The 21,687-nt window shown below is 40.0% G+C and overlaps 1 protein-coding gene across 1 annotated transcript in view; it reads right to left on the bottom strand.

Moving 5' to 3' along the window:
- Nucleotides 1-3,988: 3,988 nt before the first annotated feature.
- SPAG6 (sperm associated antigen 6) overlaps nucleotides 3,989-21,687 on the bottom strand; it is a 43,000-nt gene continuing 25,301 nt past the window's right edge. The window contains exons 6-11 of the mRNA XM_073334224.1: nucleotides 20,871-21,044; nucleotides 18,788-18,940; nucleotides 16,852-17,043; nucleotides 15,663-15,779; nucleotides 10,548-10,693; nucleotides 3,989-6,808 (exon numbers count right to left, since the gene is read on the bottom strand). Of these exons, the coding sequence (XP_073190325.1) occupies nucleotides 6,742-6,808; nucleotides 10,548-10,693; nucleotides 15,663-15,779; nucleotides 16,852-17,043; nucleotides 18,788-18,940; nucleotides 20,871-21,044 (849 nt within the window). The 3' untranslated portion in view covers nucleotides 3,989-6,741. The remainder of the gene's footprint in view (nucleotides 6,809-10,547; nucleotides 10,694-15,662; nucleotides 15,780-16,851; nucleotides 17,044-18,787; nucleotides 18,941-20,870; nucleotides 21,045-21,687) is intronic.

Genomic DNA, 21,687 nt, shown 5'->3' with positions numbered 1-21,687 from the left:
AGTGGCTCATAGTCAACAGCCTCTATGTGCTACAATCCTATTTACTATTTCATGGTGCTCAGAGCTCCAATTGGCCAATTTGATCCACAAATCTAGTAAACCAATTACATATCGATGCTGAGGATTTAAACCAGTTTTTTTTCTGTCACTACTGTAACACAACGTCTTACTCCAGATAAAAAGATAGAGAAATGGTCCTTGAATCTCCCAGTGGCCTGTTAGATTCAGGGCTCTGCTGCTAAACACCTGAAAAAATAGACCTTAACATCTCCCAGACCAGAAGATAGTATCATAGAACCATAGGGTTAGACGGGACTGCAAGGGTCAACTGGTATAACCCCCCTGCCGAGATGCAGGATTTGTTGAGTCTAAACCATACAAGACAGGTGGCTATCCAGCCTCTTTTTGAAAACCTCCAGTGAAGGAGTTTCCACAACCTCCCCAGGAAGTTTGTTCCACTGTCCTACTATTCTTACAGTTAGGAAGCTTTCCTGCGATTAATCTAAATCTGCTATGCCATAGAATCAGAGTTGGAAGGGACCACAAAGGTCCTCTAGTCTAACCCCCTGCCAAGATGGATGGTTTAGACACAACAAATCCTACAAGACAGATGGCTATCCAGACTCCTTCTGAAAACCTCCAGTGAAGAAGCGTTCACAACCTCCCAAGGCAGTCTGTTCCATTGTCCTACTGTTCTTACAGGTAAGAACTTTTTTCTAAGATTTAATCTAAATCTGCTATGGTGTAGTTTGAACCCATTGCCTCTTGTCCTGCCCTCTGTGGCAAAAGAGAACAACCTTTCTCCATCTTTTTTATGGCAGCCTGTGATAGGGCAGCTGCCCCTCACTGGCAGAAAAGGAGTTAAAAGCAGCCCTAGGGAGGCTGTGCCAGAGGCAGCAAATTACAAAGGGGCTGAGAGTAGCAGCTAATCATGGCCCGGCAGGCTCATCTAAGAAGGGCTGCAGGGCAGAGCAGAGTTCAGTAGCTGACTGGAGCTTGAGGGGAGAAGACCAGACTCCTAGTACGAGGAAGGAGCCCCAGCACCTGGAATAATTCAGTGCTGCAAGCAGGGATCAAGGGAGCTAGACAGAGCTCCTGGCAGGCTGCTAGGGCCTGCTGGCTGAGGCCCTGAGGTAAGGTCAGAAAAGGTGCTGGAGCCACATGGCAAGTGGCCCCAGGACAAAGGACTATAATTGCCACTGAGGGAGTGGTTGGATGGAGATTGCAGGTCCCCCATAAGGGGAGAACATAGAGCCCAGCACAGCCAGAGCGCAGTATCACGGAAGAAAACGCTGCAGTCCTGGGAGTGATGCAGGTCCTGGAACGAAAGTGACGTTGGCGAGGCACCACCAATGGAAGGTACTCTGGCAAACAGAGTTAATTCCCATGACAGCCAGCAGGAGGTGTCGGAGTGGTGAGTCCCACCCCATCACACAACTTTTCAAGTATTTGAAGACCACTGTCAGGTCCCCCCCTCACACTTTGCTCTTTTCCAAACGAAACATATCCAGTTCCTTCAGCTCATATGGCTTGTATTCCATCCCTTTGATCATCTTTGTCACTTGCCTCTGGATCCTTTCCAGTTTCTCTGCATCCTTTCTATATTTGGTGACGAAAATTGGACACAGTACTCCAGCTGAGGCCTAACCAGTGCCGAGCAGAGTGGTACTATCACCTCCCATGATTTGCGTGCTGTGCCTTTGTTAATGCAACCTAAAATTGCATTTGCTTTTTTAGCAACAGCATTGCATTGCTGACTCATGTTGAAGTTGTGATCCACCACCACTTCCAGATCATTCTCAGCAGTGCTACTGCGAAGCCAGTTTTCCCCCATTCTGTATTTGTGCATTTGGTTTTCTTCCCTAAGTGTAGCACCTTATAATTGTCTTTGTTGATTTTTGTTTTGTTGTCTATAACCCAGTTCTCCAATTTATCAAGATCCCTCTGAATTTTAGCTCTCTCCTCCAAAGTGTTGGCAAATCTCCCCTAGCTTTGTGTCAACCGCAAACTTGATCAGTATGCTCTCTATTCCTACATCTAGGTCATTAATAAAGATATGAAACAACACCGGATCCAGAACAGATCCCTGTGGAAGTTTGAGTCCTCTCTCCAATCCAACATCATTCCATTAATAGTTACTCTTTCCTTGTGGTTGTTTAATCAATTATGCATCCACTTAATGGTAGTTCCGCGGAGCCCACATTTCTCCAGCTTATCAGAATGCGACTGTGTCACAAATCTTGCTGAAGTGCAGGTATATTATGTCCACCGCGTTCCCCCTACCCACCAAATCAGTTATCCAGTCAAAGAAGGAAATCAAGCAGGTTTGTCATGATTTGTTCTTGGTAAATCCATGCTGGCTGCTAGTGATCACCCCTTTATCCTCCAGATATTCACAAACTGAATGTTTTGTACATTGCTCTAGTACCTTCCCAGGCATCAAAGTCAGGCTGGCTAGTCTATAGTTCCCAGGCTCCTCCTTTATCCTCTTTTTAAAGATGGGCACTATGTTAGCCCTTCTTCAGTCTTCCAGGATCTCTCCTATCATCCATGAGTTTGTAAATATTATTGCCAGTGGCTCCGACATTTATTCAGCTAATTCCTTCAGTATCCGTTAATAACATTAGGCCCCGGTGATTTGAATTTATTCAAATTGGTCAGATCTCTTTACTTATCCCGATCTGCATCCCTTCCTCTTTGCCCTGATATTCTGTGATTGCCTATGGTAACTTCACTAGTCCTCTGGTCACATTTTTTCTGAGAAGACTGAAGCAAAGTAGGCATTGAGCAGCTCTGCCTTCCTATCGTCTTCTGTTACCAGCTCACCTTCTCTTTTGAGCAGTGTACCCATAGCGTCCTGATCTTCTTTGTCTGACATATTTGAAGAACCCCTTCCTGTTGTCTCTAACATTTCTTGACAATTGTAACTCATTCATTGCCTTGGTTTTCCTGATTTTGTCCCTAAACGCTCATGATATTCCTATGTATATTTCTTTGGTGACATGCCCCTCCTTCCAGTTCCTGTATGTATCCCTTTTGGGTTTTAGATAGTTAAAAAGTGGAGTGTGCAGCCACATTGGCCTCCTATGGCTCTTCTCATCTTTCCTCTGTGTCAGAATAGCTTCATTTTGACCCTCTATTATTACATCTTTTAAGAACTACCAGCTCCCTTCAACTCCTGTCCTTCCTAATTGGTCTTTCCATGAGACCTTGTCTACTATTTCTCTGAGTTGGTTGAAACCTGCCTTGAATCATATGTGTGAGAGTAGAGTTTATCTGTGTAAGCTCCCCTTTGCAGATCCTATTGATCCCTGAGTAGCTAGATGAAAAAGATAGTTTTTGTGGACCAGCCAATACTGCTGCTAAAAGGATTACTATTCTGAACATCCCTGCACTGTTTCCAGGCCCTAGCCTCTGCTGAGTCACATAACAACTCCAGAAGTGGTGCTTTCAGTAAACAGAATCCTGCTCAAATGGAAAGGTGAGCGCCAGCCTGGGTTCTTTGTACCAGATCGTCCTGCAAGGCTCTCCTGTAGTAAAGCCAGGATTGTGGGAGCCTGGGGGAAGCCTGCCAGGATTCAAATGCAGCCCCTAGGAGGAGAGCTGTGAAGAACCTTCAACTAAGAGCCACAAGGACTTGAACTGAGAAGCCCTGATAGTAGGGCAAAGAATTACCTGAGCCCAAAGAAGGGCTAAAGAAGCTGTGAGTTTAAAGGAACATAACTACTTGTGCCTGGAAGGGTAAAAGGGACAGTTTATATTTATTTTGTGTTATGGGTTAATAAACCAGTCCCCACAAGTGGGAATTATATTTGAAATACGTGGGTGCATGAGATTTCAGAGGGAGATATAGAAGCACTGCTCCAGAGGTAAACTGAGGCAGCAGCTGACCCTTGCACAATCGGCCTTTTCATCAAGCCAACTTCCATAAGTTTGTGTGGGACATGATGCCATTAAACCAGTACAAAACCAGAATTTCTACAGTTAATTCAAATGCAAATGTCTATATTTTATTACATGGAATTGAGACAAAAGATACACACTTGACAGTTGCCACAGTAATGGTGTAAACATTAACATAGATATAGATATTATTTAAACCAAGAGAGAGAAGTCTGAAGTGCTGTAAAACATAGCTATTGAAGCACTGCAAAAAACAGTCGTCATTGAGCTAGTGATCTTAAATTTGAAAATGCAAATAAGTGATAGTGCTGTTTAAGACCTAAATCCTGCCCTGTGCAGCATCAGTGTCCCTGGGGAGTCCTCCAGCCACAGGAGGAGGGAGTGCAATCCAGTGAAGGAGCCTGTTCAACTGCAGGCAACCAGCACAAGATTCTCTAGCATCTCCATTCCCCTGGCTGCAGCAGCATGGCAGGATCTAGCAGGATCCTTGGATTATTACTACAGCAGTTAGAGGCCAAATGATTTTATTGGCCTAGGATAAAATGTATAATTGTCTTAAATAATAATTCCCCAGTATTGGGCCAGCTTCTGCCAGGCACCAAGCACCCTCCTTTCACACTGTGTTGTCCTCACAGTTGGAGTGATTGGATGATCTGGTCTACTGTGAGAAATTAGAAAAAGATTTAGAGGTCGGTGGTTGGTTTAGGCCCTGAAATTTACCCGTGCAGAATCCCTGGGATGTACACAGTGTATCATTCATGGGGTATGATATGGTGTTTACTTTCCTTTAGATATTTTGGTTGCTAAGGAAGGAACCCACCTGGTATGGTCTATGAATAACTCCATATCAGAATTCATGAAGCCTCTCAGCTTCCACTTCAATTAGGGCTAGATACTGCAAGGTGCTGTGTACTCTACTCCCTCTGAAAAGCGTGGAAGCTGATAGTACTCACACCTCACAGCAGGGACTCAGCCCTTTGTAGAATTAGTCCTTTAGTCAAGATAGCCCATCAATATTTTTGTAAACTGCTGAAAATGATGCTGACAAGAATAAAAGAAAATAGAAATTTAGAATTTGGCCAAGGAAACCCACTCTAAATTATTTCCAACTACACTGAAGCATTGCTCCTGTTATATATAGTTAATTCCTGTTTTATAAACTTACTCAGTTAATACATTTTTTCAGAAAGTAGAAAAATTAATTTGACACATTTTATTGTATGTCAAAAGTGTTCTCTTTAATGCAGGGTTTTCAAACGTCTCTCCCCACATTGAGTAGTTCAACACTCCACTGTAGAAACAAAATTCTTATTATTCTTTCAAAGAAAATGTTACATACTAGAGGGAGAAAAATGGTCAGTAGTTCAAAGGGAATGACAAATGACTATGCCAGGTAAGCTAGTGAATACTCAGGGCTACATCCTATCCTGTGCTGCACTGGTACCCAAGAGGGATAAGAGGAATTTAAGAGTCTTATTACAACATGTAAGAGGGAAAAATCTCTCCATAGTGCTCCAGCAAGCACTAAAAAGCCAACAGCTAATATCTGCAACATACCTGTGTGGGCATGACCTATGGATGAGGGACTCTCTTTAGGCTCTGGTCCTGTTTGGACCCAATTCTGCAGTGTGCCAATTGTCTCCTGACAAATGCTGAGCAACCTCAAGTCCTGTTCAAATCACTGGGAGTAAAGTGCCCTCAATTCACTGAAGATGCTCAGTATTTTGCAGGCATTATTCTGAGGGCCCATTCTGTGAGCTGTTGAGTACTTCCTGCCAGATGCTGCGTACTTTCAATCAGAGTTGAAAGTGCTCTGAATCTGACACGACCTTACAGGATCTGGCCCCTATGTACATACAGAAAGTTCCGTTTGGGTGCTCCCCTGATCAGAGGGGAAGAGAAGTGTGCTGCCCCTTCCCATCATGAGAAATCTTGCCTTGAGCAGCAGGACTCCTGCAGAGGATGCACTGGCCAGGATTCCTGGTCTACCATACTGCACCAGCCAAGGTAGGATTTGATCCTCATATCGCTGTCAGACCCTGACGCTTGTCTATTTTACACCTACTTTGGCCCCTAGAGACCAAAATCGTACCTCATAAGTCAGTCTCTTGCTTTCCATCAGGGAGGGGTTGGAAATGTTTCAGAGGAAAACATAATAAATTGATTGCATAATAAAAAAGGGTTAGGATTCTCTCAGACCTGGGCAGCTCTAACGTATATATAAAGGTACAAACAGGAAAATGGTTATGATACTGGGAAAGCCAAAGCCTGGGTCCAGGTCAGATAACCACTAACTTTCCTTGAGGAAATAAAGAATAAGGACTGATTCTACAAAGAGTTTTTCCATCACAAATCCTTGCCCTCACATGGAGTTCTAGTGAAACATGGGGTAATAACTACTTGTAGGATCAGGCAGAAAAATCAGAAAAGGAGGAGCAAAACTTGAGAAACTAATTATATACAGAACAAAATTGCTGGAGACGCTGAGCTCCCTCAACTTCCATTGAGGACAGTGGGAACTGAAGAGGGCTCCCGAGTACATCCAGGCAGTGCTCAGCTGCCTGCAGCATGAGTGACTTTTGAGAAACATGAACTCCTGACATTTGAGAAGCCCTGTTCTCAATGTAAGCTTACACAAACACTACAGCACAAGAAAGGGTCAAGGTTATTTCTTCAAACTGACAAAGGATTAACAATGATGATTAATAGTTCAGAGAATAGGAGAAAGATAAATATTTCAGAATTCAGCAAAACTTTCTGGCTATACTGTACTGTATTTTCATGCCCATCATAAAAGCACATATGAGAAAGAGTATTTTAACAGAAAAACTGAAGCATTTATAAAACTGGTTGATAATTTTCCACCCTTTCCAGAAGTGCATCAGAATATCCAGGAGAATAATACCTGAAAAAGAAACATTTTGTCTGTGTATTAGACAAGAGAATATATATTATGCTAAATATTTAAATTATACTAATATCTAGTGTATTTATTACAAAAACTGCTAGACTCAAACTTGGGTTCTAGCTCAAGAAGATCTGTAATTATCCACCTGTAATCCTGTAAGAGACTGTTTCTGTACAACCTTGCATCTTGTGTCGTCATTTACCCTTGAGCAAAATGACTGTAAAATGCCAGTATTCAGACTTATAGGACCAGATTTTCAGAATTGCTCAGTATTCAATTAGAGTCAGATTTTCAAAAAGAGCTCAGCTCCCATTTCGGCACTTAAAGGAAGTGGCCAGTTTTCAAGAGAGCTCAGCACCCAACAGAACTCTTCTCAATGGGAGCTGCTGGGTGTTGAGATCTTGAGAAACACTGGCCCTTAATGCAAAGCAGGAGTTTCCACAGAATGGCTGTCACAGCATAATGGTTTACGGCTGCCAGAGAAATGCAAGTGCATGTGTCGAGAACTAATGCAAAGGCAAAAAGCTGATTAATGTACAATGTTAGTAACAGTGATCTTGTAACAATGTTTTATGGCAGTGATCTTATGTCTGTAATACCAAATGACTGATGGAGATTATATTATTCAAGAGATTTTTATTAGAGTAGAAATTCACTGTGACTTTACTGACCTACTGCATTCTGACTGGCTTTGAGAACAGACCAGTGTGCCTCAAGTAATCAGAGGCCAGCATTTTATTTTATTTTATTTTGTTTTTTAAGCAGGCTGCCCTTTTCTGAATAAGCTTGCTGCTGACCAGTTGAAGGCTTTTTGTTTTTGCTTTTTTAACAGAACTGTACCATTTACCTAAAGGTTCATTGGTGAAAATTTATAAAATCCTTCCAAACCTGCAGGCCTCAAGCATATTACACTATAGTTCATGGTTTGACATAGATGCTAGAATTTTGTCTGCACTGAGATTTCTAATAAATACGCTTAGTTTAGACTTCATAGAAGCCAAATTTTAAAATTTGTGCACATTTTTATGTACACCCGGATCTGATGTAAATCCATACATGCCCCAGTGTGTGTGTAAATCAGTGTTTATGCCCATACCCAGCTATGTATGCAAAATCTCACCTATGTGCATCAGATATTTGCATGTCTAAGTCAGATGTGCACTTTTATGCTCACTTCTTTGTAAATTAAGCCCTATTTTTATTACCTAGAAAAACTGCAAACTACAAAGGATCATTGATTTGGTAAATCATTCATGGATTTTTTAAAAACCTATATCCGTGGGGTGAAATATTCTAAAGACATCTAAAGGAATTATTAATTCTATTAACCTATAGGGTCCAGGGGAGAATTTTATCCTTTATTTACCCACAAATAAAGTCCTAACAAAGGCTTTTGAAAGTCCATTGCATACTGATTTCTTTATGCTGGACTAGTTTGTTTCTATTCCAACTTGGCAAGATAAGACCAAGAAAAACTACGTTAAATTTTTCCAATGCTTTGCTTAGAAACAACCATGGTCAAAGTCTCTCTCCCTTGAGAAACTTCTGGAGAATTTCCTTTGTCGGTGGGATTCATTGAAGACTTTGCATTGAGGAATTTACAACAGTCAAGTTGCTCCCTTTTTTACAAGCCACCAAAGCTTACAAAAACCACGTCCTGCATTCTTGATGTTACACGAATATCAGACTTAAGAGAGCTGGATGAAGTTTCAAAATCAACACACAGACCAGGAAAGGAATAGCTGTATTTACCTCAATATTTCCAAATCATATTATGGTCATCTTATTCGAGAACAACAAATAAGGTTTTGAATACAGACATTATCAATTTATGCCCAATAGGGAAGCTATATTTATTCTTAATTCTAAAAGTTATTAAGAGTGGAGGCATGCACCCTAGTTGTATAAGCAAAAATCTCTTCAGTGCTATACCAGAAAGAGCCTTCAATCTACATAGTACAGAAGTCTTGCACTGCTAGCTGTCTGTCTAGGTTCTTATACCATACCCATCAGCATAATATCTGAGACTTGTATTACTGTGTATGTTCCTAAGAAAACACAGTAATACTGTATGTCTAAAGATCCATACAGAGCCACTGTGGCACATGTATGCTGCACATCTAAGAACAGTGAAAGCCCTGACTACAAGGAGATAGAAGTAAGGTTTGTTATAACTGAAATGTGTTCAATCAGAAATCCCAAATGCTAGTGCGGGGGGTGGGGAGTGTTAATAATGCATGGAATTTCTGTTTGCTCCATTCTCCTCACTGATTTTCTACAGAATTTAAAACTTTATATAGTTGTTTTGTAAATCCATTATTAGCTTTTGTGAAAATAACTTTCCAAATGCAAACTAATGTAGCTGTCTTCCTGAATCTGCAGACAGACAGCCTGAAAAAGCAGCTTTACAGGACAAATCCAGCCCTGACCTCTGGAGCACCATAAGGGCCCAAAGAGGTGGCGGGGGTGGAGGGGAGGAAGCTTAAAGGGCACATTTTCTTCATTACACCAATGGCATGTTTCTTTGCTTCCCCTAACAAAAAAAGTAGTTTGTAGCTAAAGGAAACATGAAGTATAGCCAAAAAATGTAAACAAATGTATTTTTTTATTCTGTATTGTTACTCTTCATAGCTTGAAAATGTCTTCATGATTCTTTACCCCTTTGGCAGTCACTGAGTTTTCCCTTGCAGAAGCAAACAGGACTCCATTTCTGTACAACTTCTAATTTGCAGCAGCTATTAGCCAGTGTTTAACTTGTGCCAGAGCTTTCCAGGGCTGAGCCCTGGCACCTCAAGGCTTGGCAGTTCATGGCCCCAGCACCTTTCATTGCAAATTAAGCACTGCTATTAGCTAACAAATGCTGTTTACGATAGTTAAAATTGATGACGCTGATGCAAAGAACCAGTACAGGGAGTGCAACAGTACAACATCCCCATAAGTATGTTGCTGAAGTGAAGAACTGGTAAATGGATATCTAGAATTCAGGAGGAGATTTCCCTCCTTGTTATAAGTTAAGGTTGGCGACATTTTGAGTGCCAGCTATTTAACAGTATTTCTGTATTCATTAAGAGCAAAACTCACCTTGGTGCAGACAGCTGGTGCATGGTCCTTTATACAGAACTTAAGCCTCATGAGGAGGTTCAGGGAAGGAGCAGCTGTGGTTGCAGCAACAGAGCAGGAGGCTCTCTGCACCCTGGTACACTGAAGGAAGTTTCAGTGAAGCCTCGGAACAGGCTTAAAGTTAGCTCAAAGAACAGTGTTTGGGAAGTCAGAGGAGACACCAAAAGATACATTAGCTGGATTCCATGGCCTGAATACTCCATGTATGGGGCAGAGACTGCTACTGCAGCTTACCGATTAGCATGGCATCCAGAAGGGTGGTGTTGCAGCCCCAGAGCCTGACTGGTAGATGTGGGAGTTAATTCTATTCCCCAACTCCCACTTAGTTCCCTGCAAAAAGTCAATCTTGGGTTTATTTAGGAAGAGGTAAATTTGAACCTGAGAGGCAATTTAAAAAAGATAATAATAAAGCATTCACAACGACAGGAAAGTATCTGTCTAATTTTTTGTTCATCCAACAACTCTTTGGGGCTGATAACCAAAGATGATCATTAATTTTAAAAGGGCATTCACACAGACCTTAAATTATATTTTAAATCTCTCGTTTTGTGTCATTGCTTTGAAGACAATCTAACAATGTAACAACTATGAATTGCTACGACTTCAGTTTCCTCACCTTACTATTTCCTCTGGGTAACAGTTGTTAATAGTGTTGATGTACTCTTGAAGAAGTGACCCTGGCTCTGCTTTTATCTCTTGAACTTTTTTAAGTCCACCACTTGTTACAAAGAGACGTCGTGCTTTGCTATCATGCGGCAGCACCTACAAAAAATGAAGTACATAATGAGTGTTAAACTTTCCTTTAAAAGAGCCTTCTACATTGCTAAGCTTTAATATTAAAAAAAAAAAAAATCAGAGAACATACACAGAGAATGAGATAAAACAGAATTGCAACCAATATTCAAAGATGTAGCACCTCCTGTAATAAAGGTTTTATTTTAACTTGTTGGTTAACTAGGAACAATTAAATCTTGAGCCACCTCCACAGAGCTGCAACATAATTTGACTTGTTCATTTAATATACACCACTGTAAATCATAAAAAATGCTTATGACAGCTTTATGCAATTAATATTTTAATTGTTTCTACAAAACAACCTGCCTGTGAAGATGAAACAAACAGAAAACTAACATGGAATGATAATTGCACCTGTCCCATTACCACTGAGTTTTTTAAATCTTTTATATTGATTCACTCAGTTTATTTGTACAGCAGATTTTCATATCATTCTTATGATCTAATATGGAATGTTACTATCAACTCAAATTTCTGGATATTAAAAATCATGGATCAAATCCCGCAATCCGTCTGTGTAGCCATGGATGGCCCCTACAGATAGTAAAAATGCAACGTTTCTTCTGCAAAAAAGGGATGGAAAGCAGAAGTGGTAAGTAAAGGGATTTTGCAGCCCCCTGAATGATGCTGATATGCAGCTCTCTCCAGAGGAGGAGGAGGGTTGTGGGCAGGCAAAAAGAATGGTAGTAGTTGGCCAGTGGGTCTACTAGGCCAGAATGGTATGTGGAGTGAAACAATGAGCTGTTACAACTACATCTACATCACAAAAATAGCCATGATTGATTAAACATGGTTGTACCCAACCCTGTAGATTAAACCCTACATGGGCAAAAGCACTTTATAACTTGATCTGGCCCCATTTAATCTGGCTGGGCAAACCAAGTTTTAAATTTGGTTGTGTTTCACTTGTTGTTAACTAGCATGTTGGAAAAAAAGAGCAACTATGCTAAAAGAGTGGGGAAAAGGAATGAGACACGTTCCCCATCATGTAGATGAGCTAACAGTTTGATCAGACAAACTTCATTTCTCTAGTTCCTTTTGTACCATATAAAACACCCCCAGAAGGATTAAACAACAGACTGTCCTGGCCCTCAGGTAGAGAGGGCAAAGGGAGAAAGCAAGGAGCTTGTCCCCATTACCACTTCATGCAAGGGCCAGGAACAATTACAATCCCTTCACTGTGGAATTGCTGCATCCAAGGGCACAAATTACCTAAAAGGGGATAGCAAGGGGGTAAGCCACACCCCTTCCTCCCTCCATACTGGCTCCCAAAGCTGGCTGGGGGGAGCAGGATGCACCCTCCCCTTAAGCAAGAGAGATCTTAGGGAGGGACTGTGTTTCTCAGAGAGGCACAGTCCTTCCCTCAACCCACACTGAGACAGTGTGGTGATGCACAGACCTGTACTCAGGGCATTGTTCAAATGGCCATAGCCTCCCCACAGTGAAGTGCACTTTAGACAATAAGGCTTTTACTTGGCTATAAGTTAGCTGATGGAAGCAATCTCCGTAATGTCCAAGGACAGAGAATTTCCGAGTTATGGTGCAAAAGAAACACTTTTACTGCAAAGAACTTCATATAAATGTATACATTACACATAAACCACCCAAGCATAGTTGGGTGAGGAGAAGCATAAAGAACCAACATGTCATCCAATATAAACTGTGTCCAAGCCATTTACAGCATTAGAAACAGCAAGAATCCATACAATGGGCAGCTAGCTATTAAGAACTCCCTTCATGACTTGCTGTGGTCAGCAGAGCTGGTTGGGAATTTTCAGAAAATGCTGATTTGTTGAAACCATTCATGCGGAAGAGTCAGTTTCAACCATTATTTTCAAAATTGAAAAAACATTTTGTTTTAACATTTTTTTAAATGAAAAAATCCATTTTTCCAGGTTGAAACTGCTTTTCCTTTTGAATATAGTAAGAAAGAAAAAAAAGAGAGAGAGGGTTACTCACTTTGTGCAGTAACTGAAGTTTTTTGAGATGTGTCCCCCTTTGGGTGCTCCACTTCAGGTGCTGGTATGTCCCAGTGCCGTTGATTGGAGATTTTTGGTAGCAGTGTTCGGTCAGGACATGCGTGCACAGTAGCTGTCTCACTGCACTGTTGGAGTCTCATCTAGCGTGCATGCAGCCCGACCTCTTCAGTTCCTTCTCTACCGTAGAGTCCTTGTATCAACCTCCAAAGTAGAGGGGAGGAGAGTGGGTAGTGAAGTACCCACAGGGACTCACATGTTGAAGAACCTCAGTTACTGCACCAGGTGAGTAACTCTCTCTTCTTTGAGTGCAGTCCCTGTGGATGCTCCACTTCAGGTGATTGTAGAACAGTGTCCACTATGGCTGGGGGGACTTTGGAGTTACATGCATAGTGGAGGAGAGGACTGGTAGACCCAGCATGGCATCAGCTTGTGAATCTTGTGTAATTGCTCACTAGTTAATGAACACATGTTCTGAGGCCCATGTAGCTGCTCTGCAGATCTCTGAGATATGTGATGGATTGGACCTCCTTTTTGGGGTGCCACCGGATGTGCGGAGGTCCCACTGAGCCCACCTGTCCCACCAGCCTGGGCTGCCCCTACTCTGTGCTGCTGTGACAGATTATCAAGCCCCTTTCCAGCGCACACACACAAGTAGGGACACACCCAACTCAGAATGACACCCAGAGACTGCGATCAGCTGTGTGGGAGGACTCAGCTAGGGGATTGCCCAGCACTCTGGTGTGCAAACCCAAAATTAGATTGTCTTGCGCTATATAGAGTTCTATATAGCATAAGCTCATGAAAATTGCCCCCTCCCTGAACGTGGAGGAAGATAGACACAGCTCTTTGCCCCCCCCAGTTATGAATTGCACAAACTGGGTTTCAGAAAACAAAACAAGTTTATTAACTATAAAGGATTAGAATTTTAAGTGATTCTAATGGATAGCAAACAGAACAAAGCAGATCACTGAGCAAAATAAACAAATACACATCCTAAGCTTAATTCACTAAAGAAACTGGTTACAAATAGCAATTTCTCACCCTAACTTATCTAAGGTATCTACCTAATATTTTTCTTTTTTCTCTTTCTACAGGGGAAGACGCTGACGCACTGCCCCAAGTTCCATCTTCAGCCAAGGATGGTTGAGAAGGAACTGAAGGGGTTGGGTCGTGCGCACACTAGCTGAGACTCCAACAGTGCAGTGAGACAGCTACTGCACATGCGCATCCCATCCAAACACTGCGACAGAAGATCTCTGATCAACAGCACCAGGATGCACCAACACCTGAAGTGGTGCACCCATAGGGACAGCACTCAAAGAAGAATATAAAAATTTCAAATGGTCAAAATCAAAATGTAATGTTTCAAATAAGCTGAACCAAGAATTTTTTCAGATTTTCAGTTCACAAACATTTTTGAGATTGACTTTTCATCCTGATGTTGAACTTTTCAGTACCTCAAAATTTTTTGCAGGATAGGAAAATGGTTTCCTGGCCAGCTCCAGTGGTCAACACACATAAGCAACGTGGCACTGGTATTTTGAACAAATGTGCAATCCTTATTGGTTTAGACAGATGTATAAACAAACCTGTGAAATGTAGTACTAGATAATATCAGAACATTTTATTTGGGCATTTCCAGCAAAGAATACCACAGCAGGACAATCTGGCACTCTCTACTAAAGGTTTATGCAATATTGTATTTGAAAGAAGAAAGGCCTATAGTGGAGTGGGATTCCCTAACAGCTGGTCACCATGGCAGAAACAACTAAAATCCCTAAAATCCCTAAAATCCATGACAATTATTCAGAGTTTAAATAAAATATTTTAATTACATTAATTTTTACCTTTCTTTATATTTTGCTCAAATCTGTTACTGAAATAACAGACACAATTGCACATTTTAAAGAGTTTGGAAGAAGATTTAGGATTTTTCCACCTAGTCCAGGACTGGAGTCAAAAGATAAAACACAGAACTGGAGAAGCTTTTACTTTTAAAACAATTTTTCAAATAATTGATTCAATTCACCCGTGCAGAGAGCTTGCACTAGACCTAAAACATGGCTTCAGTGGAACTTAAGCGATGCACTGACCTAGTGGGGTTCTCTGCATAAGGGATAATTTTCTACTTTGGCAGAGGAGGAAGACAGTGTCTTGCTTATGAGTAAGGCTAAGATTTTTTGACGGTTATTTTTAATAAAGTCACAGACAGGTCACCAGCAGCAAACAAAAATTCACGAGCCCGTGACTTTTACTAAAAATAACCATGCAAGCCACAGCAGAGGTGCACAGCCCCAGCTGCAGCCCTCACTATGGGGCAGAGGCGCACAGCCCCGGCAGTGGCCACCGGTGGAAGCCATGGGGCTATGTGGGGAGCATAGCCCTGGCTCCAGCCACAGCCTCAGCTGAAGAAGTCACGGACATCCGGTAAAATCACAGAATCCGTAACTGCCGTGACCTCCGTGACTAAATCGTAGCCTTACTTATGGTGACTGCTTTCTTCCCCATCCAGGATTATCACTGACAGTTCCAGAGACAGCAGTATCTACCCCTCTTCAGCTAGAACAGGTCAGTCCCAGGTAGGATCTTAGGTTAATAAAAGGAAAATGGATATATTTGAGGCCCCTACCACCCACCTCCTGAAAGAACAGCTCAGACTGATTTTAGGAATACTTCAGGAATACTGGATGACATGCTGTCTAAGCTGGAGACATAGGGTGGTCAAGATAATAGCTTTTATTGGACTAGCTTCTGTTGGTGAAAGAGACAGAGCTCTGTGTAGCTCAAAAGCTTGTCTCTTTCTCCAATATAAGGTGGTCCAGTAAAAGATATTACCTCACCCACCCCCCTTGTCTCTCTAATATCCTGGGACCAACAAAGCTACAACAACACTGCAAACATGCTGTCTAGGTAACAGATGGCTAATCTATCATTCACCAAGCAAAGCCTTTTCTTACCTTACTGAACTGCCCAACTACGTGTTTCAGAATATTGGGAGGCGCATCATGCAGCAAGGGTTCAAGTGCTGGCAGATATGTGCATTTCTGCAAGATGTTCTTTAGGGCCTTTTTAGTCTATTGAAAGGCAAAACAAAATGTCTATAGTAAGACACCAATGAAACAACAATGTGAATTTATGTTCCACCCTCCTGGGGTTTGAAGTCTGATCAATTTGCTTTTTTGGTCAGAATTATTTCAAAAGGGCATTTTTCTGAATCAAAACTATACAATCCATCAATTAATTTAATGAAGAACCAATTGTCGGCTCATCTTATCAAACTGCAAAACAAACCATCAGTGCATCATATTCCTATTAAGTTATCTACTCAAAGTAATGGCAATTGTCCTCTGAGTACAAGGGAAAAGGGAGTAGGCCCCCTAAACAAATATAAATGAAAGTACTGTAATATGACAAAAAAGTTAAATTAAAAGCATGTTTTTAAAAGATTGTATTTGAGTAGTAGTTTATTAGGAGACCTGCCAGTCTGGAGCCACACCTTGCGCTACCACCTCTGCAGAGGGAAGTGAGTGTACATCAGTGCTTGGGTCTTAAACCAGAGAAAGTACAGAAAGTAATGACCTAACTGAGTAGGACTGCAGGTTCAGAGAATGTTGGCCTTTTTTTTAATTTTTATTTTGTGACCATTGGCCTTAAAACTCTGAAAATGGCTATATGAAGGTGGGGTCTTCTTACTCAACAGATTTGGGGCTGATCATTCTCTAGTTGCCTTCACAATGGCATGACATGATATGATAAGATATAGATATAGATATAGATATAGATATAGATATAGATATAGATATTATACCATTACATCATTTCCTGTAATGTCACACAAAAATCTATTTCAACAAAGGGTAATAGGCAGACAGTAACTGGCCCCCTTGTAAATGTGTAATGATGGCCCTAAATATGGACTATACTTTACCCAAGAGTGGTTTTTCTAAGCCAGCAAAAACACATTTCATGCTGACAGCACTTATAAAGTTGTAAGAAAGGCTTATGTGTACAAAAAGTAAAAATACACCATTAGACATCACTCACTGACTGGTAGCATGATAATATTGAATAACAATTAACACTCTAATTTTGAAGGACTTAAATCTGACGATTAACAATGCATAATATTTCAGACACTGCACCTACTTTTACTTGAAGATCTTCTGAGCTTTCTGTTTCCATATACAGGGAAAGCAGCACTGGTAACACATTCGTTACAGCAACAGCACGTGCATGCTCTGGAGTGTGTCTTCCAATCTGTCCCAAGGCCCAAGCAGCCACTGCCTTCATATGATCTTCTCGTTCCTCTGACAAGCAGATAGACAGCTGTGGCACCCCCTGTAGTATTCATTAAAAACACAAAACATTATGAATCTAGGGCAGGACTAGACACTGAAACAGATTATTAGAAAAAGCTTGTTTTTTCTATTTCTATTTTTCTGGCTTGAATAAATTGTAGATGAACATGGGATAGAGCTATCATTTTTCAAGTGAACTATGTGGCCAGAAAGAATTTTTTAAAAAATCTATACAAGTCTAACTGGAGAGAGAATATTAAATCTGCCAGTTTCTCTAAGTTTGAGGGCAGTTTGAGTGAACATGTCAGCTACTCCAAAGGATTCAAAGAGCTGATGCCACAATTCAGGCTGCAGCTGAAAGCAAAGCTGCCATTTTTGTCAGACACTGATGTTCCAAGGTCTTTAGTACTTTTTTATTTACTTTATACTTTTTTTATGAACAGGAGTCTTTCATAATGTCATTTTTTCCTTTTTCATTGGACACAATTGATCTAAGAACGACCAATACCTTATTACTTAGGGAGATGTTGACCCATAATCACATGAGCTGGGACCTTCGTCAGTTAGATTGCTCCCTTAGTCATGCCCAGTTTATAATTAGAATTATGTATTTTGATAATGCATAACACCTATTCAACTATCCACTGGCCTTAACACACATCAAAACATTATGTTAGATACAATTATATTTAAGAAATATTAAACCCTCTTCTCAACTATTCCACATAGGGTAATTCACCTACCCTCCAACATTATTATCAAACACATTCATTTAAAACTGAAAAATCTACAAACATCAAACTTATTAAATCCAAAGTATCATATGCACAGCTGAATCAAGCTATATAATGCATTTCAGGGACCAAGATTGTGTGTAAGCATGATGATTTTTGTTGTAAATTTATTATACTAGTAGCAGTGCAGTCATAGTGGTTTAGTAAATGATATGCCATTATAAATTTTTGTTTCAAAAAGGATTATTATGTGGGCACAAATATTCATTTTAACAGGAAACATGCTATATAAAGTCACACCTTTTCTTTTCTTTGCGTGTGCAAATGCAACTCAGCATAATTTTACATTTCAACAGATACTTTTTCTGGTAAACCAATCCGTACCAACATTGCACAAAAGCAGCAACTCATTAAGGACCTTACTTTTCCAGACTGTCCGATCATTTTGAACACTTTGAGTAATATTACAGAAGATGCACTCATATCACTGGGTATGTAATCTTGTATCAAAACTATACATGTTTTAAAAAATTGTAATATGGTTAAGTTGTTTATTTAATAAAGGCACACAAATTATAATTCTTATACTGAATAATTTAACCTAAAAATTACATACAACTGCCTAGTCTCATTATTGAAAAGAATGGATATGTTTTATCAGCAGTTTAAGTGCACTGTTACTGCCAAGTGTGAAATTTAATACTGATGTAGTTTTACTCTTTCCTTAATAGTTACCTGTAAGTACATAACTGAAAACCAGGGCCCTGATCTTAAAGTTAACATGTACTTAACTTTAAGTGCTTGAGTAACTTCACTGATTTCAGTGAAGCTACTCAAGTGCTGAAAGTTAAGCATGTGATTAAGTGTTTGCAGGATCAAAACCTAAGGGACATACAAAACAGAAAAATATGCTGGTACTTTTTCTATGATGTGCATTGCTAAACAAATCAATAAACCACTCCACCCAATCATTTGTGGGACTATATTCTACCTCTTCTTCTCAGAAACTCACTGTGAGGGTTATAAGAAAACAAGGAAGCAGGAGCTAACCTTGGAGATGATCACTGCCATTGCCAGGTTCTCAGAATGAGCTGCTACGTAGCCAAGCATCATGATGCCAGGCAGCCTGACGTTTCCTTTGCAGTTGCCAATACAATCAATCACAGCAGCAACTCCTCCTGCATTGACTATAAGTTGTGAAAGCTGAAAGAAAATAAACTAGAGAAATTAGATACTGTAGCGTATCTATAACCATAAAGCAGTATACTCAGGAGAGTATTAAGTATTTCACTCCTGTTTTTTAAAAAGTGTATTTCTATTGTTCACAATCAAGTCACACTGGAGTAAAACTGGAATAACGGAGTGATGAATCAGATCCATTCTTTGGACTTATGAGTGCTAATAGTGTAGCAAAACGTCGACAGTGTGATGAATGTCTCTGTTTTCTATTAATTTTACTGCAAGATAAGCTGGACATTGAACGTTATGGACTTGCCTAATCCAAAAATCTATTTAGTAAGTATTTATTGATGAATTATGCAGACGAAAGTTTAACATGCTAATGACTTGTAGAAATTTACATATTGAGCCAGATGCTCATTTACACTAAGGCCCAATTACACCACTCAGTGTGTGAAGAGTCCTTAAAGCAGGTTCATGTGTAATTTGCTCTAAGAAGCCTTGGTGCAAAGAATAATCAGGACTGGGGTCTTTAATGCCCACAGAGTAGATTAAACTGTGGTTTATATTTTTCCAAATGATGTCACCTCTAACATCACTTAGACAGCATCATTTGAGTGGTTTAGGACATCACAAACATTTAGAGATTATATTAATTTCATATTATTATGGGGGATTTTTCCACCTATATTGACGGGTATTTTCAGTTTTATCTAAAATTCCCAAAGCATTTTAGGAACAGGACCATTTTGTTAATGCAACAGCTTGGTTAGAAGATGACCGCTTTAAAAGTTAAGTACTTTAAAAATATAAATACTCTACATGGCTGTTGACTGCAGTCACTTAGGGTCAAACTTGTATCTGTGCACAGCCACAGAAAACAGAAGGGAAATCCAAGAGAGAGGGGAAGGAATCCTCCCTTTAGGCTGTAGAACAGCCACAAAGCTATTCCATGACTACTACTGCAACCTCCAGACCTACCAGCCCCACACCCCACTCCACTGTCCCCTCAAATATGCATAGGGAAGTCCAGTAGAGATGTGCTCCACAGCACTGAGGGGGTTTGGACCACTGCATGAGCTCACCAAATCCTACTGCTGCACTAGTTCCCTTGTGTTTGCAGAAGGAGGCCAAGGGGACAATTTCCAGAATGTTCATATAACTGATATATCTGACTAGTTTAGAAAAGTCCTGGGGCCAGAGTCAGCTCTAGTGTTGCACAAATTCCTTCAGTTGATTTACAGCAGGGATGATTTTGGTCCAATAGCTATCAGTCTAAAGTCAAGCTTGTGGATTAGAACTTTCCAGTGTCAATGAGAGTCATTAGGATTCTATCTAGAGCCTGGTTAGGGCACAATTATTCACAGACCATTGTTGCCGACTTTTGTGATTTTATCTTGAGTCTTATGATATTTAGCGTTCAGTTTCAAGCCTCCAGTTTCTGTAGTTCAGAAGCTCAGCTTTCTAGGCTTTTTAAAAGCAAGTTTTTCTTGCTTTTTAAAAGCAAGTTTTTATGGCTGTGGAAAAAACCTGAAATGTGACTCAAGTATCACCTAAAGGTTCAACAACCAGAAGGAAAAGAAAAAAATCCCAGCATTTTAAAATGCCTCGTGATGTTTAAGCCAATCTCATGATTGGAAGGATAAGAGGGTATCTTGACTCATAATTTTTTAATGTTTGTGGTTGAAGTATTATTAGTGCACTCCCCATTCTCTGCACTGAGACATACTGGTAAGGAAAAGCTAATTATGTACATTGTTCATAGTTTCCTAATCCAATTCATATTCAATTCACATCTCAGAACACCAACAAAAACATTTCCATATTTTTCTAGTGGAAATGACAGAGCCTTTTGCCCTCCCTTTTTAAAAGCAAATGACGGAATAATACGGCATTGTATTTAAAATGTAAAATCTAATGATGCGACCTTGTATTTGCATTTTCAAGGTGTTACCTCAGGCGTGTGCTTTGCTATCTCTCTAATTAAAGTTGCAGCATTTTTCTTGACATATTCATCTGAGTCCTTCAGGCATGTGAGTACAACTGGGAAAATTTCTGCTTCAACCGCCATTTCTGCAAGATCCACAGAATGCTTTGCTATTTGGCTGAGAGCTGAAAGCACCTGACGCTAGTAAACAGAAAATGTTTTATAAGTTATTATTATTATACAAACACCCCACAACACACAAAGTATCATCATACACACAATCTGCTCCATGAAAAAACAAAGCAACACTGAGCAAACAACCAAAGCTATATTGAGTCAATTCACATACCAGTCTAATAGCTGAGAGTATTCACTAGTATCTGATAAAAGTTTCTCCTTAGGTTTACCTCTTAAAATATGCTATATAACAGAAACACAAATACAAGTCATAATTTAACACTATATCATAAAAGAAAATATAGAAACCTATAGTAATTGCTTTTGCTTGCAAAGCATAAGATTGAGACCACAGCTCTTATATTTAAAATATTCCATTTAAGTGTTTAGCTATATTCTTTTTAATCATGATATTTTATTATTTATTTATAGCTGTAACAATAAGACAGTAAAACTGTACACAGGAATGGAACTATATTTTCTATAAACTAAACTATAAATATGACAACTTAAGAGCTATTGAAACACATATTCAATGTATTCCAAAAACAAATACATTATTGTATTTAAATATTAAACTAAAATGTTTTTATAACACAACCAGAAATGTGTAACTCTGCTTTCCAGTAACTGGGTTGTACACGTAATATCTATTAAATCCATTTAA

The sequence above is a fragment of the Lepidochelys kempii genome, chromosome 2 (assembly GCF_965140265.1).
Source record: "Lepidochelys kempii isolate rLepKem1 chromosome 2, rLepKem1.hap2, whole genome shotgun sequence".
Lineage (NCBI taxonomy): Eukaryota > Metazoa > Chordata > Testudines > Cheloniidae > Lepidochelys > Lepidochelys kempii.
Note: the sequence above shows the minus strand (reverse complement) of the source record. Positions and strands in the feature narration are given on the sequence as shown.